Below are 24,733 nucleotides of genomic sequence, written 5' to 3' on the forward strand. Positions count from 1 at the left end.
AGACAATGCAGGTTTTTTTGTTTGTTTGTTTTCCTATTCGGTATATAAAGAAAGTATTTACACAAATAAACAGAAAGCAATTAACATTCCAACGGCCCTTCATTCAACAACATTCAATAAACTTAACACGGCAGGTGTGCATACCACTGAAAAATGTAGGCCTTATTGAAACCATACCTTTTGAACAATCAACTTTTTTTTTTTAACTCAATGAAAGCGCATCGTCTTTCCTGGATAGTCATACTGCTAATTTAATTATGGGTTAGTACACTACGGAGGCCTCATTTGTCTCCAAGCTAGAGCTAGTACTGGTTTGTGAGGTATCGCGCATGCGCGATAAGCTGCGCACGTTCTCACGCGTGCGCAGTTACAAATCCCATGGATCTGCTTTAAATCACACCGAAGACAACGCAGCGCGCAGATCCTTGAACGGATACGTATCTTTCAAGTTCTTAAATTAGCCACATTCAGCTTCGAGATACCGCCCCCAATTTCAGTGTCGGTACGGAGCCGCCAGGCCGGGACAGAGACGGAGAGAGATCCCTCGGCCATGGAAGCGCTCGGACCCGGTAAGCCAGTGAATGTGAGGAGCCCGTGCGCGGCGACAGTGGAGCGCTGGTCGGCGCGGCGCGTCACTGTTGGCCGCGGCTTGGCTTGGCTGCGCTGTATGTAGGCCTCAGAGACAAAAAACGAAAACGAACACACTACCAGTCGCGTCTCAGTCACAATTGTTCTGTTCTTTGCTTATTTAATATAGTTGCTTGCCAAGATGAATACTTAAAAGGCCAACAAGTGTTTGTGTGTGTGTGACGTCGTGACAGTTATTTATTGTGTAGCAGCGCAGTGAACTGTAATACACACACACATACACAGACACACAGCAGTGCGGAAGGCAGCACGGCATTGTGGCGACGATGTTTGGGATTTAATCATGAATCGAGCTTTCTTCCTGGTGTGTACACATACACACACATGTGTGTGTGTGTATGAGAGAGATAGAGAAGTCATTTAGCTAGCTGCTCGTCTGCTACGGATTCCTATTTATTTCGGAGGCTTTTGTTGTAAACGGAAGTGGCGTTTAGCGATCAAAACACGGAAACTTTTGGGATATTTTCGAGGCAGTGAGACTAAGCGACGTGGTAATTGGTGTGTTACTGTTTAGTTCAAGCACATGGTGAGAATGTGCTGGGTTTGGAAACGTGTTTCTAATGCTGTGTTTGATTGAGTGTCGTCCACACGGTGAGCAAACGGCTGACAGACCGATGAACAGACTTCTCTCGCGGTCATGGTGTACATGTCGACGCCTGTTCCGGGCCATCAGAACAGTCCCTACGAGACAACAACATAAAGCTGGACAAAACGGCTTTTCTGTAGCTTCCAGCTCTTGGTATGAAGACCCCATTTTCGCCGAAGGTTTTGTCTTCTTATAGGTAGAAAGGATTCACGAGTGAAAGTAAACACTCCTTCAGGCTGTGGAAAGCGGAAGGAGTCGCCTGTGTGTGTGTATGTTTGTGTGTGTGTGTGTTTATACACCTCTGTATTAGAAAAACACACTGGTGCTGAGCGTATTAATGCCACACACCGGCAAAAATGGTGCATTGGTATTTTCACGAGTCTCAAATTGTCCAGGATTCTTCATTATCCGTGACTTTCCCTCGTTTTTACCCCCCACATGTCACAGCAGCACATTGAGCTGTTCAGTATCAAGTGCATCTACAGGAATATGGGCTTACATCTCACACACACACACACACACACACACACACACACACAAAAGATCCTACAGGTGCCAGTTGTAGAATCTCTCTCACTCACACACACACACAGAAGGTCCTACAGGTGCCAGTTGTAGATTACGTTCTGAAATGGATGATAATCAGATAATAATCTTATTAAGCAGCAGTTTTGAAATGCTTTAAATTGATCGTGCAGAAATATCACATACCCTTACAGCAATTGAATTCATTAGCAAGTTTATTAAGATATTGCTTTATTAACGCACAACAAAACATACTAAAGAGTGTATGATGTTAGTGGTCGAAATCTTGTTTCCATCTTTTAAATAAAAAAAAAAAAATTGTCCACCACTGTTTGCCGGTTTCCAAAATCTAAGTTGCCCGAGCAGTTTTCAGATCCTCTGAGGTGTAACGTTCTCGGGTGGCTTGTTTATTCCCCCACTAACACATCTGTTCTAGCTCTTCTAAATTGCATGGCTGAAATTTGCCCATTCTTCTTAATAGGTTTATGACTCAAAATCATACACATTTTTCTGTTCCCCGCTAAACCCCCACCCCCCACACCCCACCCCAAAATCTGGTTGACGGTCTCCAGACAGCCTTGGGTGCTGTGAACTTTTGTCCCCAGCTGTATTTATAACTTGATCAATGTAAATTAGCTCTCTCTTTCCACCTTTGAGGACTTTATTATTGACTTTTGTCAGTAATCTTGTGAAAAATGTGATGTTTGAAAGGTAATAAATATTCATCGTCACATCAGGAGGAAATGTGAGCTGTTCTTCGAAGGATGAAAAGTTTTATTGTTATCGCATGGTTTTATTAATGCTTTAATTAGAGGCAGGATGATTGTTTTAGTTTGACGATGACAGTTTTGACGAAACTGCCTGACCGTCAGTGTTGGGGCCCACAGTAAATTGGTATTTGTTTATGCCTGGTCTTCCACGTTACAGAACAAAGTCATCTGATGGTTTATCTGCTCGTATTCCCTGTAGAATGAGCTTTTATCCAGTCCCTCCAGATTTTGAGATTGCAGAAATCAAGCAAACTCCGCGATATTCGGAGGAGCTTTCAGTTTTTCAAAATTACTGCAGATTTGGGCCGAGACACGACATGTGATATCATCACAACGCGCGTTCGGCCCAAAGCCCTCTTAGATTCAAACATGAGTACAGCTAGAAGGTCTAATTTACCAACAAACATCGCTGCGGAACAATTTCCTGCAACTGAACTTTCGCCGATTCATGTAGATTTCTGGAAAAAAAAAAAGCACAAAAAACTTTTGCAAGTTACATTGTATATTTTGAAATAAATGCTGCAACAAAATCAAGCATCTTTGGCCGCAACACTCACAAAAAAAATTCTGTGAAATCCTGTACGGACTGCTTTATTCGGATATTTGTTCAAACTTTAGCCATGGCACATGGTTTGGTGGGGAAGGTGGGGTGAGGTTGGGGGGCAGTTAACAGTTTTAGGAAACACAAGCATGGATGAGGTTGGGGGGCCCCCAACCTTACTTCAACAGTCATGTTCTAGGGTCCTTGTCGAGCTCTAGGCCCCCTGAATAAGTCGGGGCTTTGCCTCTTATGACACCTCCTTCACTTTCAGCATGTAAGTAGTAGACGGTGATTGCAGATAATGTGACATCATTACCGTCACTCCACCCCCACCACTTAAAAACAAAAACATAAGTGTGTGGATACTACTTGGTAGACTTGTATCCACAGTATGTTCGAGTCGTAGCATCATTACCTTATCAACTATCAAGGAATAAATGTGGCATAACATGGAGCTATCCTCTTCTCTATATCTAAAAACCGTGGGGATTCCCTCTGTCCTTTCACTGTGGTGAGATCCTGTGTTCCCGGTGTCACAGATGACCCTCCTCAGCTGTATGCTGTGCTGAGTAACGTAATCCAGGTGATCGGGCAGTGACTGCTCGCCATGTGCTCAATGTCATTACTGATTCAACGCTTAAATCTATCCGCTTCTCACCTTCAGCCCATCACACCAGTCCTCGAGGCGGGAACGTTTGAGTCGCCAGAGTACTTAATAGCAGAAACACCTTGTGAAAAGGTGTAAGTAAAGTGCCACAGTGGCCAAAAGCTTATTTCAGATGCTTCAGAGGGATTTGCACACCAAAGGGATGCTTTATTTATTGCGTAAATGCAAAAAAAAAAACCTTAAATGATTTTGCGTGCATGCCGAGATGTGTCTTCAGTGGGGAAAATACATGATAAAAGTACAACAGTGTAAATGTCGAGATTATTTTAAAAATCAGCAGTTTTGAAGATTTTAATGTTAAGAAGCCACTGGAAGAGAAATTGAAAAGGGAAGAAAAGGTGGTGAGTCCAATTAGTGTATACAACAGCTTGGATTCTTTAATAGGCACGCAGAAGATATTGACAGCCATAGTCTAAATAAAAGTAGTAGGAGGAGGCCGGTTCAGGAGCAGGATGGGCCACAGAGGACCACACTACCCCCTGTGGATTATGTGCTAACTGGAGCATGTAGAAGCACCAGGGGTCTCGACCTCTCCAATTTGTAAAAGCATCCACCCCTTGATGTACAATGTACAGAACCCCCCACATCGAAGAGAGTAGGTAGGACAATAGAGTAGAGGATAAGACAATGACAACATGTGTGTCCAAATTTAATGCACAAAAGGGAATCATTTTATCGCATGAATAGAAGGACCAGAGTAGCATCTATGGGTTTGTTGAAATGTCAGAAAATCTCCAGTGCTTCATACTTCATCGTTGAGAATAATTGCACATCAGAATAGTTTTCCATATGGTCCTGCTGCTGTCTGTGATCTGACTTTCTCTGCTTTGTTTCCGTGGCTTCTGCGCATTAGAACGAAGAGGGGGTTTTGCATGCGGATAATTGGGCGTCATTGTTCTATGATGATGATCGACGGTGAAGGAGAAAAAGCATTACAATATCTTGTATTCTCTCCGTGTTCTTGTGCTTTGTCCAAATACTGCTTGGCCAGACTGTGGTGTTTGACCAAAATTAAGCATCCAGGATAAAGACATTTTTACACTCGTGTTTTTTTTTTTTTCTTTTTCCTTCCCCGATGTTTTCTGTAGGCCCGCCTGCCCCTCCCTCCCTTTTCCAGCCACCACGCCGGCCTGGCTTGGGCACGGTGGGGAAGCCGATTCGCCTGCTGGCCAATCACTTCCAGGTGCAGATCCCCAAGATCGATGTCTACCATTATGACATCGAAATCAAGCCAGAGAAGCGACCCCGGCGGGTCAACAGGTGAGATTTGACTTCAAAAGGAAGCGGTCAGGGCAGTGATGAGCATGATTATGATGATTGGTTCGATGTCACTTTTTTGACAGTAGTCATTTTATTAATTTTGTGTGCAGAGAGGTGGTGGACACCATGGTGAGACACTTCAAGATGCAGATCTTTGGGGACCGGCAGCCTGGTTACGATGGAAAGAGGAACATGTATACGGCTCACCCGCTGCCCATCGGGAGAGACCGGGTAAGCTGGCACATAAAGCTGACGCTACACTTCAATCAAAAAAAGCTCTTGATGATTTGCAAAAGATGACATTTGTTCGATGCTGTGTGTGTGTGTGTGTGTGTGTGTGTGTGTGTGTGTGTCCTCCAAGCAGAACTCCTAAACAATGTGTCTTTTGTTCTGAAAACTCACACTGTCTGATATTGGTCTAAATATCACATGATGTCCGCTATTTGCACATTTTGGTTGCGGTTGTGGAAGCAGCATCATAAACGTGTTCAAGGGTAACTCGAACATACCATGCACTCAATCCCTCTTTGCTTTTTTTGCGCCCCCCCTTTTTTTTTTTTTTTTTTTTTTTTTTTTTTTTTTTTTTTTTTTGGGCGCCCTGCACACGCACACACATGCGCACCAGGCTTCCTCACTGCCTGACCTCACTAACGCTCTTGTAGCTGAATGAACACACATCCCCACAGCCATGCTCCAATATCTAGTGGAAACCCTTCTCAGAAGAGTAGAGCTTATAATAACAATAATGAGGGGAAATAAATCTAGAATGGGATGTGTCAAGCATGTATGGTTGCGATTTGTTGATTTGTCTGCATACTTCCGGCTGTATAGTGTAGCGATTTGCAGAACGTAACTTTATTGAACTCCTGAACCTGAACCATACACCCTGAGGATCTGTGGATGATTGGGAACTATTTTTTCAAAAGAACGTCTTTCCTGAATCAGGGAACTGTTGTTTATCGATCATAACCATAGCCACCTCATAATGTTCGATCGGATTTACTTCAGTTTTCGGGTTTGTTGCGTTTCAAAAAGTTCAGAAAAGTGTGGACACGCGATCGGAATCGACTATGCGGTGCTGTGTGGGGTACACGGAGTGGAGGCTCCTTAAATAAAAGCATAATACGTTTGTGAATTTCAGGCCTGTTTGATCGGAAATGTGGTAGAAATATGGTTTTGTTTTGGAGCTCAGTAAGGCTGTGTTTTTAGTCAGGCTAACTGTCCTACAACTACAGGAGACAGGCTTTTATGTTCACGTCTTACATCGCTTGAATGTATACCGCCACCTTTAAGTAGTATTGGACCTTATCTGATAAATATTATTAGGATTTAGGAGGGGATTAGCTCAAATGGTAGAGCGCTCGCTTAATAGCGGGCTTAGTAGCGGGATCGATGCCCACATCCTCCACATTCCACTGTATGTTTGCTTGTATTTCCTCATTTGTAAGTTGCTTTGGAGAACAGCATCTACTAAATGAATAAACGTAAATGTAGTCACCCAAGCTTGTGCTCGTTTCAGTTATACTCTCTGCGATCGGTTGTTTTTGTCCCAGATGTCAGGAGCTAATCCATTTGGTGAAATTCAGCAAACAGCACCACTGCTTTGTATGTTACAGGTGGATCTGGAAGTGACCCTGCCAGGAGAAGGGAAGGATCAGACCTTTAAGGTGTCTCTGCAGTGGGTGTCGGTGGTCAGTCTGCAGATGCTCCTGGAGGCTCTGTCCGGTCACCTAAACGAGGTTCCTGAGGACTCCGTGCAGGCCCTGGATGTCATCACACGCCATCTTCCGTCCATGAGGCAAACTGATTATAATATTCATCCTTTCCATATAGCAGTGTGCACGTTGAGGGTTAGCGGCAGGCCAGTTAAGGAAAGATCCTTTTAATTGTTTATCCCATTCTCACTTTTGCGCTGTACAACATGATGGGCTTAATGCCGGAATTCAAGTCAGAACACTTTTGGTAATATTTGGTGAAGTTCACTTCTGTAGGTGTGGCTTTGGATGCAACCATGAAGAAGAGGGCTTGAGATTATTTGAGGTTCGGTGCAATTATCGTCCATTTGGAAGAAGAAGGAAAAAAAAAAAAAATTCGATTTGGTTTGAGTTGGTGACCCCAGGTGTGGGTGTAGGTGGATGTGCGTAAATGCACTGGTTAATAATTATGTAACCTCCTTGTTTCCGTTGTTGCAGGTACACTCCTGTAGGCCGCTCTTTCTTCTCTCCCCCTGAAGGCTATTACCATCCGCTCGGTGGAGGAAGGGAGGTGTGGTTTGGGTTCCATCAATCTGTTCGTCCAGCCATGTGGAACATGATGCTCAACATCGATGGTAAGAGGTCTCTGACGGGATGTGCAGTTGTTCTGACAGCCCCTTTATAATCTTACAGTGAAAATGAGAACAGTTGTTGTAATCGTGTACGTTCTTTTGTTTCCCGATCCCATAGTTTCAGCCACCGCATTCTACCGTGCCCAGCCAGTCATCGAGTTCATGTGTGAGGTTCTAGACATCCAAAACATTAACGAGCAGACCAAGCCCCTTACAGATTCTCAACGTGTCAAGTTCACTAAGGAGATCCGAGGTGAGTCGGCAGCTCCGCTGTGGGCCGGGAAACAAACTTGTCGTTGACCGTACGCGATGGGGATTGTTTGAAAATTATGTTCGTCTCGGATGTGACCCAGCACTGTCTCGTTCGAGTCATTTTCTGTGTTGTTGGACTGTTGACATGCTTTTGCGTATGGTTGTGTTTGTATGAACAGGGTTGAAAGTGGAGGTCACACACTGTGGGCAGATGAAGAGGAAGTACCGCGTGTGCAATGTCACCCGCCGCCCAGCCAGCCACCAGACGTGGGTCTCTCTAACACGTCCGAGACTAACCTTCCTGTGCAAATGAATACTTTTAATGCATAGACTCTAAGCATTTCTGTTTTAAACGATTATTCAGTCTTGTAACGAATACCACTATTGCTTTGCCAGGTTTCCCTTGCAGCTAGAAAATGGACAAGCCATGGAATGTACCGTAGCTCAATATTTCAAACAGAAATACAGTCTACAACTTAAATACCCCCATTTGCCCTGCCTTCAGGTGGGGCAGGAACAAAAGCACACGTACCTTCCCCTTGAGGTGAGCCATCTTATTTATTCCAGGGCATTTTTCAATTTATGGCTTGATGCATGGTGTCTAAAATTCTAGCTCTAGGAATGAAATTCAATTAAGAACTGAATTTAAGTGCAAAATTCTGGTGTCGCAATACACGAGAGAAGCGATTTCTACTCCAAATCGTACTGCCGACGGTTCCATCTTTACTGTGTGACAGGGGAGGCTTTGTCTGGAAGTGTGGATCCTCTTCAGTAGGTTATACAAGCCGGAGTAAAATAACTCGCCTCCATGTTTGGAACGATATCATAATTCTTTCATGCACGTCTAAACTTAAGGTTTTTGTCGATCGTTCCAGGTCTGTAATATTGTGGCAGGTCAGCGCTGCATAAAGAAGTTAACCGATAACCAGACTTCCACCATGATCAAAGCCACAGCTCGCTCAGCTCCCGACCGCCAAGAGGAGATCAGCAGGCTGGTGAGTTGTACGGTTTTACCTCCTGTTATTCCTGTGTTTTAAATCCATAGCCACTCAATAGTGGTATCAGTGTTTTTCTGTATTCCAGAAGGAAACCGAAATGACTCAGGCTTGGCGTTTAGACAAGGAAATTAGAAACATTTCAGATAGAAGTCTGCTGAAGCATATTGTGACCGAACTGACAGTGTTTTTTTTGTTTGTTTGTGTGTGTGTTTGTTTTTATACTATGTACACTACCGGTCAAAAGTTTGTGGACACTCGAATGAAATGTTTCTCATGAGCTTTTGATCTGAAGGTGTGTGATTAAATGTTTGATATCGGTGTTGTGGAAAAAATATAATTGCACCAACGTATTCATTTCTTTCATTAGAAAACGAACATTTTATTTACAAAGAAATCTTTTTTTAAACGGCCGAATCGAGTGAAATATTCAGAAAAGCAGCCGATAAGTGTCCAGCGTTGGTGTGAACTCCTTTTAATACTGTTTAAAAAGCATCTCAGGGCAATTCCTCAAGAAATCGGTCGAGGAAAATGCCAAGAATACATTTCTGGAAATTCTAGACAAAAAGGGCATCTACTTTGAAGATGATAAAATATTTAATTATTTTGTATTTATTTTGGATTTTTTATCACAACATAATCCCATAGTTCCATTTGTCTTATTCCAGAGTTTTGATGACTTTATTATTATAAAATGGCGGGGGGGTTAAAATAATGAGTGTGTCTAAACTTTTGACCGGTAGTGTAGTTTGGCCTTCTAAATGTGTTCTGGACAATGTTAAGCGGATTCACTGCTTCTTATTGCGTGTTTAAATGAATTCAGCGCTGCATAAGAGTGCGCCACTATTCCTAAGTAAGGTGTAAATATACTTCACTTTCACCACGTGTATATGTTGCATGAGCAGCTGCATGTGTATTGTTATTGTTCATGTCCTCGCTAGTTTACATCTGGAAGATTAAAAGCAGCGTCCACTAGATGGCAAGCCCGAGCCAAAACGTCTCGGTCGAATTTCATAGCAAACTTCTGGGTGGTGCTGTCCACCTTTTTTTTTTTTTTTCTTTCTTCTTCTCCTGAACACGGAAGTCTCGCCTGGTTCACACCGGAAGCCTGTCTTACATTTCCGGTCTCCGGTGTTTACAGTCAGATTAGCGCATGTTCCTAGCTGATAATGTGATGTTAAACTTGTGAAAATAGCTCAAAATAAATAAATAAATCAAGCAAAAGTCCCGTTTGAGACTGGGGGGTGGAAGCATATGGCTCCACAGTGTTGCTGTGACTGTCTTTTGACAGTGCTTCACCCGTCAGAGCTTAATGACTGGGTTGATATGAAGGTATGGTTAGCTACACTGATATTATGAACTACATTGTTTTCTCTGAAGGCGTTGATGAGGAAGCACTCCGAAACTACAAAAGCACTGAAGCATATAATTACCTGCACAGCAAAAAAACAGACCAGGTTTTGTACAGGAAACACTGCAACTTTTTTTTTTGTGCAGAGGTTGAGCCCTGTCAGAAAGTTAGCAGCTTTGGGTGACTAGCTTTCGCCGCTTGGTATGAGTTGGACGTTTTATATCGTAGCTACGGCTCCGGATCGGGGTGAAGTTTGTCCGCATAACAATAAGAGCACACGCATACCTTCTTTGCGGGGTATTTTAACTTCAACACTGCAAGCCATGCTCGCCAATATTTGGCATAGGATGCAAGGCATACGGCGCCGGACACGGACGTTCTTTTTGGTTTTGCTGGTGCTCAAAACCTAGTATTTTCCAGGAATTTCTAACGTTCATTGCTGTCGTTGTGGCAGCCAAACACGATGGCACAGCTTGACCCTGAACTCATTTTCAATCTTACGAACATGTGAAAAGTTTAATTAATTCAGTCGCTGTCTTTAGCCAGTTTTACTAAGGGTCCCTATAGAGACTGGAACTTCACAGCAATACATAAACGGAAGTTGGACTCCATCATGGCGACGCTCCGTGGTTTCTCAGGAAAAAGGCGGAGCCTGCCTCCACTATTTACACTGGTATTGCAGTGTGTTAATTTCTGAGGATGTACACAAGCGACGTGGCAAATCTTGCATAGACGTAGTTAACCGCAAGTATAAATCAACCTTCGTTCGCTGTGACCAACGACCATAGACGTTGTACCACATGACCTCATGCACACACCAATGAGTCTACAGAAATTCAGTGATTTCTAAGAGAATAAAGTTGTCCCAAACCCATGTTTAGCATTATATACGGAGTATTTACTTTCCATTCATATAAACATTACAAGCGTGTGAATGAATGGGATGAGTGAGTCATTACTGCATGTGCCAACTCGTTCACAACTTGCCAGTGATGCACAGAACGTGTTTACTTTGGCATATAAGCTGCTATCAGAAGAAGAGCAAGAAGGCATTGCTGCAGCTGATTACTTAACAAGCCGTTAATATTTAAGGATGCCCTTTTTACCTTTGGGAGGATGTACTGTGCTAATATGATTGCAGTTTGATACTAAGTGGCTGTTATTTTTCCTCAGGATTTATGTAGTTTCACTTCTAACGTGCCTTCAATCAGTAATTCAAAATGCAGACAAGTCACAAGTCCAAACTTGTGCTAGGAAAACTGTCTGAGAATCTTATATCTAAGCCAGAAATAGTTCTTGGTATTTAATCATGTATTTTTCCCATGAGGTTATGAAGTGTAACAGCTGCCTGTCTCTGTGGAATCGCCCTCATTGGGTGCACTTCAATCAGCTCACTAGTTCAGTAGTCGGGGCACTGATCAGGGAGTCGGCCATTTTAAAGGCCGTCTCAATCGCAAAATCCTTCAGGTGCATCAGAACTTAACAAAATCGCTCCATAAACAAATCCCACAATGCACCGCAATAACCAAGGAGTATCGGGGGTGGGGGAAGCAGGACGAACTCGTAGCTAACTTCATCTGCAAACGTAAGTAGCTTGTTCTCGTTGTTGTGGCTCGCAAATGAGTTTTAACTTTATTTGACGTTCTGTATACGGTTTGTTTGAGTCTAATGAGTTTAATGGTTCACGTACCATGACGGGAACGTTTGTGATTAACCTAACAAATTTACTATATATATATATATATATATATATATATGTATGTATGTATGTATGTATATAATACACACACACACACACACACATACATACATACATACATACATACATACATACATACATATATACATATATATGTGTGTGTGTGTGTGTGTGTCAGAAAGATATCTGTCCTGACTGTTGTTGCTAGTGGTGACATTTTTACAACGCGAGTATGTAGTCATGTCGCCAGAAATTGAGGCGTCAGTGTTGCGATGTGTAGTGAGTCAGGGTCCTTACCAGTGCACGAACTGGTCCACACCATATACTGATTAAAGAGCTAGGGAGCTGATTGAGACGCAACCGTTATCAACCACATGTCCTAAGTGCCTGGAAGCTGCCATCTTACACATAATGACTAAATGTACTTGTGATCTCTGTTCACTTTTTTTAATCCCTTGCTACAGTGATATAGGAGCCATCTGAAAACTTTTCTGCTTTTTCAGCGAAAGCAGCAGGGGAATGAAAGAGGAAGGTGAAAGCTGCATTTTGTTTTGGGTAGCTGTTAGTTTCACTTTATACCCACTTTATCGAAGTGAACTTTGAATTTGCAAACCAGTAGAAAACAAGAAGGTGGGACTGTGGTCTTTTTGGGGAAGCTGCTTTTTATGAAGTAGCGATCACACCAGACATTTGCCTTGTTTCATTTTTTTTTCTCTTCTGTTTTTTTTTTTTTTTTTTGGGGGGGGGGGTAAAATGTATGCTGTTAGCATGAAGCGATCCCATCCACGGTCATACATTAGGGTTTTTGTGGTAAAATTGTTTGCTTGGATTTTCTTGTCTGCTAGGATTTTCTTGTTTACCTCTGAATTTATACAATTTCATGTCTTTTTAGGTCAAAAGCAACAGCATGGTGGGTGGCCCTGACCCCTACCTAAAAGAATTTGGCATCGTGGTGCACAATGACATGACGGAGGTGACTGGGCGGGTCCTCCCAGCGCCCATGCTGCAGTATGGGGGCCGGGTGAGTACAGACACTGGGAGGGACTGTGGCAGGGTGAGTACTGGGGCACGGGTGCAGGGTGAGTACGGGAGGGGGCCATAAACACAGGCGAATGTGTGTGCGTTTGTGATTCGTGGTGGGGTGAATGAACTAACCAAGAGGAGGAGGATCAGACTCTTTTATATAATCTCTTTTACTTAATTTGTGTGTGCGCGTGTGTGTCTGTTTGTTTGGCTCTTTAGTATTCTAGTTATTGATTCTGATGTGGGGAAAACTGATCATTTCATCCCTGATTTGAGTCAGTGTTTTATTAATGAATTAGTGCTCTAAAGATTTAACTGTAAGTTGTGCTCTGATCATTGGTGCTACTGGCCTATAGAGTCTTATCCTCTTCCTCAGGAACGTATGGAGCTTTTGAAAGACTGCTTTTCTGTTTGCCCGATGAGCTCTATGTAAAAGAGTTGATTAATCATTTGGGGTGTTTTTTTCTTTATTGTTTCTCAAGTGTTTAAGGTCATAGGTTGATTAAAACTTAAAGAGAAAAGCAATCTTTCATTTTTTTTTGTTTAACTTCAATGTCATTTCATAACTGAATGAATTCAATACTAAATGGTTTGTTGTAATCTTTTAACTATGTAATTTGTGATTTAGGGTGAAATGTTGGGTAAAACGTGACTCTTGAATTAAAACCCCTTTACTTTAAAGTGCATATTATATTCATGACTTGATATTTTAACCACTTGCTGTTCTAACATGTGATCATCTCCAGTCTTCAGTCTCTTTGTTACATTACTGCGTATTAAAATGCTAACAACCCAAAATGCAGAACATCCTTGGCATTTAGGTCATGCTATTTAACCTTCTGAAACAGAGGAATAAGTAGTTTAAATACTGAATTCTCTGAACACTGGAGTTGCTCAGTGCTTATGTGTGTTTCTTTTAAAATGTGTTCAAATTTAAAGGATTGTTTTGTGCTTAAGCAACAAGTTTAGACACTGTAATGGATAATGATTGATTTATGCTTGTTTAAACATATTGCAAACACATCATCAGCCCTGGCTAGAGAGTTGTTGATTTTATATGGGTGGAAAGTTTTGAACAATGTCTTGTTTTTAGTGGCGAGTCTATAGGCTTCACTAAGAGTGTAGGGACTCTCTCCGCAGAACAAGACGGTGGCTACGCCCAACCAGGGCGTGTGGGACATGAGGGGGAAGCAGTTCTATGCAGGCATCGAAATCAAGGTGTGGGCCGTGGCCTGCTTTGCCCCTCAGAAACAGTGCAGAGAGGATTTGCTCAAGTGAGTGTCTACGTTTTTGCTTTGTTCGGTTGGCTGTTCAACTTTTGAACAGTTAGTCTCAGTGCTCAAAACGATTACATCCTGTATCGGAGCTTCAGTTTTCTGTACATCGTCCTGTCACTATAATTACATTATCGACTTGTCTTACGATAAATGGTCATGTCCACGATCATTTTTGCTGACCCCGATATCGCCCGTTGTTTTCACGTGTGTTCATGACATTCGTTCTTATGTAAGCAAACATTTTAGCCGTTCGCCCTGCGTCTGTCCTCTCGTCTGCTCCAGGGCTGTCGAATCAAAAGTCAAATTTCATATATTTGTAGAATTTAAGATAAAAATGCACATTCGAATGCAAAAACTGTGCGCGTTCGAATTTAAGATGTGTATGTAGCAGGCATTAAAACTTACTGTTGAAAAAATTACACAAGATATTAACAATGCACTAACAATGGTGTTTCTTTTTGTTGTTTTGTTTTTTTGGGGCCAGAAAAAGCTAGAAAAATAGTTCTAGCGTATGAAATAATCCAGTCGTAGTCAGTTTGAGTAGTGGGGTTTGAGCTGCATAATCTGCGTGAGCTGAAGTGGAACAGGGAACGAACAGCGGTAAAGTGAAGCACTTTACTAGCGGGTTAATGAACTCACCCAAACGCATCCTATACACATGAGATTAATCAGACGTTTACACACAACATAAACCTAACATTACAACTCACTTCTGCGCAAAACTTAAATAAGGCGCCAGGTAGAACAATAAGTCATGTTGTGAATACACTCTTTCCGTAACTCGATAATAAACAATTCACAATACTGTCTTACAGTCCATTTTATTTATTGTCATGGTTGTTTCATTTATTTAGGATATTTGTGGTGTTGTTTTTTGACATCTCAGTTTCAGTGTTCTGAAGAGTTAAGTTCGTTGCTCTCTACTTACATTATCATGCTGTTATATTATCATTATATCAGTGGCATAAAATGGTCTTAAAACGACAATATCGTGTATCAGTTATTTCTGGCACAATATATCATCTGACAAAAGTCATTACAGTAACGGGGCTATCCGTATGTAGCCTTATTGTCACTTTGGTTCGTATTTCTTGCGCTCCATTCTTTTTCCTTCTTCTAAACTGTTCTCCATAAAACTAGGAATGAATGCTGTCTTTTCCAATGCTGTTCATTTAATCTGTTTCACAACTGATCTTTTATTTAATCCATTCCAGAAGCTAAATCAGATTAATGAGTTTTAGGGAAAGTAACCCCATATTTTAAGCCTTTTGCCTCTCCACTTTCAGGAGCTTCACAGACCAGTTGAGGAAGATCTCTAAGGATGCAGGCATGCCCATTCAGGGCCAGCCCTGCTTCTGCAAGTATGCCCAGGGAGCAGACAGTGTCGAGCCCATGTTCAAGCACCTTAAAATGTCTTATGTTGGATTGCAACTCATTGTGGTCATCCTACCTGGGAAAACCCCTGTCTACGGTAATGAGATGAAAACCAGATAATACTCTGGATTAAAATCATGCCTAATATAACAAACAATTTCCTGGAGCTTATTAGCCACTATATTTGTCGTTTTAATGACCCAAGATGTAATTGTGCATGAGGAGTGAATCCTGAAACAGTATTGAAGCGAACATTTTGTTTCTTGCCTTGTAGCGGAGGTGAAGCGTGTTGGAGATACTCTGCTGGGCATGGCAACCCAGTGTGTCCAGGTGAAGAATGTAGTGAAGACCTCCCCTCAGACTCTCTCCAACCTCTGCCTCAAGATCAACGCTAAACTGGGTGGCATAAACAATGTTCTGGTTCCCCATCAGAGGTGTGTGGAAATGGCACTGTGGCAACGCCACCGTTTATCTAGATAAGAATTTGATTGTGGTTAATTTTGCACATAAATGTAGACTCTTGTCACTGATTTCAGTGAAAATGCATTGACTCGGTACTCAAACGCAAACAAATTGCACTGGTATTTGTAATTGTACAGAATGCAGTCTGTCATGACCGCCTACCTGCCAGCCAATAGGAAATAAACAAAACCTAATTACACCCCCACATACCTTGTACATCCTCTTGTGCCCCCTTAGACCATCTGTATTCCAGCAACCGGTGATCTTCTTGGGTGCCGACGTCACTCACCCCCCAGCAGGTGATGGGAAGAAGCCGTCCATCGCAGCAGTGGTGGGCAGCATGGACGGCCACCCAAGCCGCTACTGCGCCACAGTGCGGGTGCAGACTTCGCGGCAGGACCTGTCTCAGGAGCAGCTCTTCAGCCAAGAAGTAATCCAGGACCTCACCAACATGGTGCGTGAGCTGCTCATCCAGTTCTACAAGTCCACCCGCTTCAAGCCCACACGCATCATTTACTATCGTGGAGGAGTGTCGGAGGGACAGATGAAGCAGGCGAGTACAGCACGGCATGATCGTTTGTATTGATCGTATTGATTTTACAGAGGTTATGTAAGTCATATGTATAGAGGTTATAATATATAATGTATTTTATTATTATTATTATTATTATTATTATTATTATTATTATTTACATTTTAATGTGGCAGCTGCTGGTTTTGGCACCCTTGAAGCTTGGCATAGCTTGAACAAGTCTCTGGAACTGTACTGGAGGGATGAACACCATTCCCCATGAGCACCATATTTCCTCAGTAGGTGTTTTGATGATGGTGCTAGAGAGCGCTGTCTAACACCTAGATCCAAAATCTTCCTTTACACCGTTCGGTGAGCCCTCGTGCTGTGTGGACAAGGGTGGGGAATTGTCATCCTGAGAGAGACCACTCCTATCAGGATAGAAATGTTTCACCACAGTATTATGTAATGCACTACTCCCCTTCCACTTTAATAGGAACACCTGTACACCTGCTCATTTATGCAGTTATCCAGTCAGTCAATCATGCAGTTGCAGATACAGTCAAGATCTTCATTTTTGTTGATAAGAGGGTCAGAGGAAAATGGCCAGATTCGTTCAAGCTGCCAGGAAGGATATAGTAACTCATATAATCACTCTTACAACTGTGGTGAGCTGAAAAGCATCTCAGCATGAACAAATCAAACCTTGAAGTGGATGGGCTACAACAGCAGAAGACCACATTGGGTTTCTCTCCTGTCAGAGAACAAGAATCTGATGCTATCAAGGGCACAGACTCTCCTAAACTGGACAGTTTTTCTGTCTATCTTTGTGGCAATTAGAAAACCGTGAAGATAAATAAGTTTGAGATTATTTTGTCACTCAAAACATTATACTGATTTTGGAATAGGTCCCTATACTGATTGGCTCCTGATATTGAATGTGACCTCTGTATCAGATTGATTACATCCGTATTGTGAGCTGTCTGATGCTTCTGTGTGTACTCTAGGTTGCATGGCCAGAGCTGATAGCCATCAGAAAGGCATGCATCAGTCTGGAGGAGGACTACAGGCCTGGGATCACCTACATCGTAGTGCAAAAACGTCATCACACCCGACTTTTCTGCTCCGACAAAGCTGAGAGAGTAAGTGAGAACTCGTTCAAGTCAGAACTTTCAGCTAACCTCACCCTTGGTTTTAAATCGAATTCTATCATAAACGTTTTCTTTGTTGTACTATAGAGATTTTCACCTGAATGATTTGTCGCCCTCTGCAGGTTGGGAAGAGCGGTAACGTTCCAGCAGGCACGACGGTGGACAGCACCATCACGCATCCCTCAGAGTTTGACTTTTACCTGTGCAGTCATGCTGGTATCCAGGTGAGTCTCACTTCCTGCCTGTTAATCTACTCGTACACACATCCGTCTGTCCCTCAGACCGTAATTCACTCTTTTTGCTTCTTGCAGGGCACCAGCCGCCCCTCGCACTACCACGTGCTGTGGGACGACAACTGCTTCACTGCAGATGAGCTGCAGCTGCTCACCTACCAGCTGTGCCACACGTATGTGCGCTGTACTCGTTCCGTGTCCATCCCCGCACCAGCGTACTACGCCAGACTCGTCGCCTTCCGCGCCCGCTACCACTTGGTGGACAAAGACCATGACAGGTACGCCAATGATTCACATGCACTGTTGTCAGAAGAGCTTTCTTCAAGTCTGAAGGTTACATATACGAGGGGGGACCCAAACATTCACAGAATTGTTTAAAAAAAAAATAAAAAACAGAGTGTTCTAAAACTTGCAGCATTTCTCCTTCAATCCTCTTCTAAGTACTCTGCTTGTGATGCGATACACTTTCTCCTGGAAATAATTTCCTGTAGTCATCTCTTGTCATCATGTCTAGAGCCCTCTGCTTTTATTTTTTATTTAGACGCTGAGGTGCGCACGCCGACCGCGCACACCGCATTCCAATTCCCGAAATTTTTGGGTCTCACCTCGTATGCTATGTGGCATGTAAAACATTGAGGTTTTGGTACCTGTCACAAACAGACCCTCTTTCCATTCAGTTCGATGATATGTCGAGTACTCACACCAAAAATTGTTTTTTTGTTGTTTTTTTTAATAACAAATCCGTTTCATTATTTGAAACAGAACGCGGTCTACCGTGTTCATCTGCCAGCCAACAGAAAAGGGTCTGGGGCAGAGCTTCATTGACACTTTGCTGAATAAAATGGAGGAAAAGCCAGCTGCAGATGTCATTTTGATAATATATTTCTCTCAAGGTTGATTTAATGTCTCTCTCTCTCTCTCTCTCTCTCTCTCTCTGCAGTGCGGAGGGCAGTCATGTATCAGGCCAGAGTAACGGTCGGGACCCTCAGGCCCTAGCCAAGGCAGTCCAGATTCACTATGACACCCAGCACACCATGTACTTCGCCTAACTGCTTCAACCAGCAGGAGATGCACTTCTGCGCTCCCTCTTCATTTCTCTCTCTCTCTCTCTCTCTCTCTCTCTCTGTCTCTCTCTCTCTGTCTCTCATCTTCATTCACAACCAAAGCGGTTCCAAAGCCAGAGGGCTGGACACATGTCAAGTGTTCGCCCTCAGTGGAACTGCCCACCAGCAACCCTGCACTGAGAGACCACTAGTCTCCAAGGCACAGAGTAAATCAAATTGAGCCATTTAAGAGTTTAGTTTTTCAGTTTTGAATGTCTTTTTTTTCTTTTTTTTTTCTTTTTTAATTTGTAATATACACTGAGTGTGAGCAAACCTGCACCATTTTTGTCGTGACTGCTCTGGCTCTCTCAGCTAAGCTGGACTTTGTCTACTTTTACCTCAGGCCACTGTTGGCTGAAACTTGTCCTTTTTATGATCGTATTTTAACTCTCTCCGCTCAGTCTTTTACAAGCGAGGTGATCTGGGTATCATACCCATTACTCTTCTCCCATTTCTTTCTTTTTATTTTTTTTATTAATGTGTGTGCGTGTTTGTATTGTATGTATGGTGTGTGTGTGTGTGTGTGTGTGTGTGTGTGTGTGTGTGTATACACGTTTCATGGCAGGCCACTGAATTGTAAAGGGAAAAATCAAGGAGTTAACTGCTGTAAATGCCTCAGTTTATTTTATAGCGCTTCACATTACATAAAATATATATAAAAAGACGCATCTATATATAAGCTTATTTCCAGTAGATTTACATTTTTGCAGGATTGCGTAAGCCGATGGTTGTGTAGCAGGAATTATCCGTTGTCTCAGCTGTGTGACTGACGGAGTACCGGGCCAGGACACCGCGGTCTGTCTTACAGGTTCCTTTGTGTCTGTGGCGAAGTTAGAAACACACATGTCCTTGTATGAGGTGCAGGGATGGTTCTGGACGCAAAGCTGGCCCACCACAGGCTAGCGTAGTAGGCAACAAAGGGCAAAGCTTGCAAAAATAACAGCACTCTCCCTTACCTTTTATGCATTTCTACATAAGACTCGAGTCAGATTTGTAAGAGTTTAATATAAAACCTTTTTTGTGGTTATCTTAACTGTTTAGTGTATGAAGTCAATGTCGTTGTTACTGTTGTAATGTTGCTGTTCTGTATATCGGACTGTCAGAATCTCAGTTGCATAAAGAATTTATCCAGGAGTTGTTTCGTTGGTGTCGGGCGAATTCAGTTTCGAAGCTGAACACGTTGTAGCATTCTGTTCATGGTTGTGGGGCCCAAAGCGCTTTTGTTTGGTGTTCCTTTTTTTTTGGTTTCAGGTGATTATCATTTATGACTTGATGTATTGGAAGTAATGACTTATCATGGCAAAGATTTTGACCTTCTTTCTGTCCCTGTGTGTCAGACGGTGGCTTGCTGGGGAAACTGTTTAGACAAGGAAGGATGAATGACAATCAGGGCTCAGGGGGATAGTTCGAGCCGTTTAAATAGTTGGCCATTATTTGAATTTTACACTTGTGTTTTTCTCGCTGTTGTGCGTGAGTTTTTTGGGGGGGTTCCCTTTCTTTTGAGATGGAAAAATGCAAGCATTGTATTATTTGCTAAGTGACACAAGCATAAGCACTGCCTTTTTGATTTGATTTGAACAATACCTGATTTAGTGTGGTTGGATGATGGCAAGCCGTGTCCCGGGTTGCGTGTCGTCAGGCCTCTGTATGCGTCTCGTCAGGTGGGTAGCTCATCAAAAACCCTTTTGTAATAAACCAACTATAAAGCCACAGGTTTGCTATGAATGAGTTTGAGCGTTTGCCTGTTTTAGGACGTGACTCGTGGCCTGTTGAGAATGACGGGGCGATGGCATCACTCGCAATAAGCCGGATTAAGGTGTTGTGCTTCTACGCAGACTTTTTTCTAACGTTGATCCCATAGTGTACCGTATTTGGCAGAACAGTTGTGCCTCGTTAAGCAGGTTGTTAAATGGCTAACTGGTAAAATGACAATTCCAATTTCATATTATGGCACAGCAATATACTTCAAATGATGAACAGCGATAAAGCTATAATTCTTCTCATTGATGTGGCTGTTGGTATGGTTGCCCATGGGCATGTGTGTTTCTGTTGGGCTTTCTTTTTTGTTTTGTTGTTTTTGTTTTTTTATTGCTTGTGTCAATCAGTGGGAATGTGCATTTGGTGGACTAGCTCTTTTAGGCTCTGTGGAAAGCTATACATTTTAGACTTTGCTTGCTTGCATGCCAGAGTATTGTCCTAAATCTCTTACAGAATATTTATTGTCTCAGAAAAAGGAAAAAAAAAAAAAAAACTTCTGTAAAGGTGTATGAATTAATTGAGACTGCTTGTTTTTAGCGTAGCAATATTGACCAGTCTCTTTTTGACAAGATTTGAAAATTCCGTCTCCGACGTCAGTAAGTCCTGCGGGTCAGTCTGGATGCTGCGAGTGAGTGCCGAGGCCAGTCTTGACAAAACTCCAACTCAAACGAGGTACATTTTTTTTGTTTTGTTTTTTTCTTTTATTTTTCTTTCAATTGGGGAGCACCAAGACCGGCATGTCACCCCCTCCAATGGTTAACAGTATGCCACACGACTGCTCAGCTCAGGCCCTGTTGCGCTGTGTAGTCCTGTGGTGCCCTGTTGATGACGCTCACACTCGCAGCATCCAGACACTCCAGGATTACACAAGGATTACCTCTTTTTAACCTTTTGACCCATGGTTTCTCACTACTTCCCTGATTTTAAGAGAGCATGATTTTTTTTTTAAATCTCCTCTTTGATATATAAAGATTTGTTATTGGACAAAAGTGTATTGTAATTTATTTCTCTTTTTTTCTTTTGTGCGTGTAGCTTTTGTGCTGTATTTTAATGTTTTGAGCTGTGTGACCTGTCTAGTAGCAATAGAGGGCGCTCTTGTTGACCTGCTGGGGCTTCCTCTGGCCTCCTGTTAGGGTGCCACATCATTTGGTGTATTGCTATTTGACGTTTAAAAAAAAATAATAATAATAATCCCCTCTTCCTTTTTTTTTTTTTTTTTTTTTTTTGAATTTTTTTTTTAATTTAGCCTGCAGGGACTATTCGTGTTATTGTGCAAAGTAATAAACTGGTATTTTACGCCTATATCTCTTCTCTTGGTCCTTATTTCTTATTGATACGAATGCTGGTTTGCCTGTGCATAGTTTCTGGAACGATGAACTTAAAAACCCATTCGATTTTAACTAAGAAAATGAAGATTAATCTAAACTGCATTATTGAGGATATGAAGTCTCTTTAGGTAAATGTATAGAAATTGCAGCCAATTACTGGTTAAATGCCATAATAGTTTGACTTAAGAACCACCAAGATATCCAGGTCTGTTTCTAGGATGAAGATGCACTGACAAAAGTTGTGTGTGCACCTGCTCATCACACTCATATGTGGTTCTTCTCCAAACTGTTGCCACAAAGTTGGAAGCACACACTTGTATAGAATGGTGGGTTTTTTTTAATAAGTGATGTAGCATTATAATTTCCCTTCACTGGAACTAAGAGGCTCGAACCCGTTTCAGCATGATGCTCCTGTGCACAAAGCGAGCTTGGACTGGAAGAACTCGAATGTCCTGCACAGAGCCCTGACCTCAACCCCACTGAACACCTTTGGGATGAACTTGCAACACCGACTGCACCCCAGACCTCCTCACCTATCAGTGCCTGATCTCACTAACGCTCTTGTAGATGAATGATCACAAATCCCCACAGCCACGCTCCAAAATCTAGTGGAAACCCTTCTCAGAAGAGTGGAGCTTATTATAACAGCAAAGGGGGAATAAATCGGGATATTAGGTGTCCACAAACTTTTGGCCATGTAGTGTATGTCTGTGTCAAAGATGCCCATAAAGAGAGGGATGGCTTCAGGATTTAACAGCACATGAAAACCACATGTTCTTGACTGTTACTTTCTAAACCCTACTGAATACACTTATTTAACACGGTTACATTTTCGACAGGAAATGGAAGCGACTGCATTAAGATTAAAGTTCTGTTCTTCAAGGCTAGGTAATTAGATGATGATGATGATGATGATGATGATGATAATAATAAAATAATAATAATAATAATAATAATTATTATTATTATTAGCTAATTAAGTTTTCTATTGGTCCAGTAAACATAGAACCGGGTTCCTCTAGGTAACGCCAAAGAACTGTTAAAGGCTCTTACTTTCCTAAACATATAAGAGAACATCCCCAAAGGAAAATACAGTTCCTGCTGTTTTATTACAGTGCCGAAAACATTTTGGCAAGTGAAAAACATCTTGTCTGATATCTCCTGTTTAGATTACAATAAACCAAATATAAGCGTTTTAGAATTTCAAGATCTTGTTCTTTCGGCAGATAGTTTTTGCTAATTGTAATCATTTTAGAAAGTAGCTAAATCAATGACCGGTTTAAAGCTTAAATTTGAACTTGGTAAAAAGAAAAGAAAAGGTCTAGAACTAAGTTTAATAATCTAATATTTGGTTTAGCATAATATTACAATAGGAAATACTACACTACCTTTTAATGTTGTATTTATTGGGTAAAACTATTAATATGCAATATACTGTACATAATGTAAATACCATGCCTAATACACAACACACCCCCTCTCTCTGTATCTGCCCTTAATTCTCAAATTTAGACATTATCCTTGTACTTTTCATGTACAGGAAGGCTACAGCAACCCTGATTTAAGAAATCTCAAAAACGCTACCACAAATAAGATCGTTGTTGTTGTAGTTTGTGTGAATTGTATCACATAGCATTCAGGGGTTTTTTTTATGTCCAAAATTGTCTGTCCTATGTGATCAGGAGATACAGTATACACAGCTAAGAAGGCAGGCATAGCAGAAGATCACTAAACTAACAACAAATGCGTAAACATTTTTCACATAAAGAGTACCAACTATGACCGATAAAGTCCTCTGTCTATCATTACATAGTGTGGTCAGGAAAGAGTCCCAAGATCAATATTAGCTTAAAATCATGCAACACAATCCATCCATCCATCCATCCATCTTCCATGCTGCTCCAGGGGAGCCTGGAGGGCACAACTTCTTGTGGCACAAGGCCTGGATGGTGTGCCGATCAATCACAGGGCACAATCACACAATACGGACAAATGCCAATCAGCCTACATGTCTTTGGACTTGGGGAGGATGCACAGGTGACCCAAACGAGAGGTGGGATTTGAACCCCTAACCCTGGAAATACGAGGCAAATGTTCTAACGTCTAAGCCACTGTCCCCCCCGTCCGCAATACAATATGATATGCAATCCCAGAGTCTGTACTGAAGAATTGAGTCCTCCATCTTGAAGGATGCAGGTCACATTTTTCTGCTAATTTAGAACGAATAGGTGAGGATTCATCTCCCCAGTGCACTAGAACCAGATGCGGGTTGTGCCTGATCGAGGATTTACCACAACATGCTGGTAAACATGAAAACACTCAAACTCATGTATAAGATGTGTTAAGCATCAAATGGACCATTATTCATTCTGAATCTGATTTCACATTGAAAAGCTGCACAATTTATACCAGTCTAATGAGAGTAACACGGGCTCCATGTGTACGGTACCTTAATCTTACCAATTCATGAATAATGGTTTGTGGAATAATTCGAACCCTCCTTCATATCAATCAAACGTTTTGCCGGGTCATTAAATATGTAATCATGAAAATATGTGTGGCATCACCTGTAACTTGATTCTCTTGTTCGGTGCAGGTGAATGAACAGTTTAAATAAGCCACGTTTCCCTATGTACTGCCCTTTTGCATGTGGATTCTCAAAGGAAGCACGTATAAGCGCTCTCTCGCTGTCCCGGCCATCGTTCTGTCCTTGCCGTCCTTTGTGTCTCTGCCACCTGCACCTGATCCTCCCAGCTCATTTCAATTCCTGTCCTGTTGTCATGGCCACTGTTGCCAAGGAGAGGGGGTCTGTATGAAAAAAAAAGAAAAAAAAAGAGGAAACTTGAACCAGGGATCTTGTATCCTTGATATTTAATTCATTAACTGAGACACT

General features: G+C 42.1%; 1 protein-coding gene across 2 annotated transcripts; it reads left to right on the plus strand.

The window, feature by feature from the left end:
- Positions 1-101: 101 nt before the first annotated feature.
- ago4 (argonaute RISC component 4) lies at positions 102-21,814 on the plus strand. Of its 2 annotated transcripts, none has more exons than XM_053612650.1 (18): positions 102-569; positions 4,826-4,997; positions 5,108-5,228; positions 6,614-6,795; positions 7,190-7,326; positions 7,442-7,576; positions 7,755-7,842; positions 7,972-8,119; positions 8,451-8,570; positions 12,513-12,674; positions 13,784-13,917; positions 15,207-15,391; positions 15,569-15,728; positions 15,994-16,309; positions 17,275-17,409; positions 17,541-17,642; positions 17,730-17,929; positions 18,592-21,814. In XM_053612650.1, the coding sequence occupies exons 1-18, from the start codon at positions 551-553 to the stop codon at positions 18,698-18,700; spliced, it is 2,625 nt and encodes an 874-aa protein (XP_053468625.1). In that variant the 5' UTR covers positions 102-550; the 3' UTR covers positions 18,701-21,814. The 2 variants fall into 2 exon arrangements, with proteins under 2 accessions (XP_053468625.1, XP_053468626.1); XM_053612651.1 differs by having other exon boundaries at positions 12,513-12,641.
- The last annotated feature ends 2,919 nt before the right edge of the window (positions 21,815-24,733 follow it).

This window comes from Ictalurus furcatus, chromosome 24 (genome assembly GCF_023375685.1).
Source record: "Ictalurus furcatus strain D&B chromosome 24, Billie_1.0, whole genome shotgun sequence".
NCBI classification, from domain to species: Eukaryota; Metazoa; Chordata; class Actinopteri; order Siluriformes; family Ictaluridae; genus Ictalurus; species Ictalurus furcatus.

Coding starts and splice junctions, on each gene's coding strand:
- ago4 (XM_053612650.1), top strand. Junction 17,643..17,729: donor GCAGTCATGCTGGTATCCAG/GTGAGTCTCACT, acceptor TGCTTCTTGCAG/GGCACCAGCCGCCCCTCGCA. Junction 17,930..18,591: donor GTGGACAAAGACCATGACAG/GTACGCCAATGA, acceptor CTCTCTCTGCAG/TGCGGAGGGCAGTCATGTAT.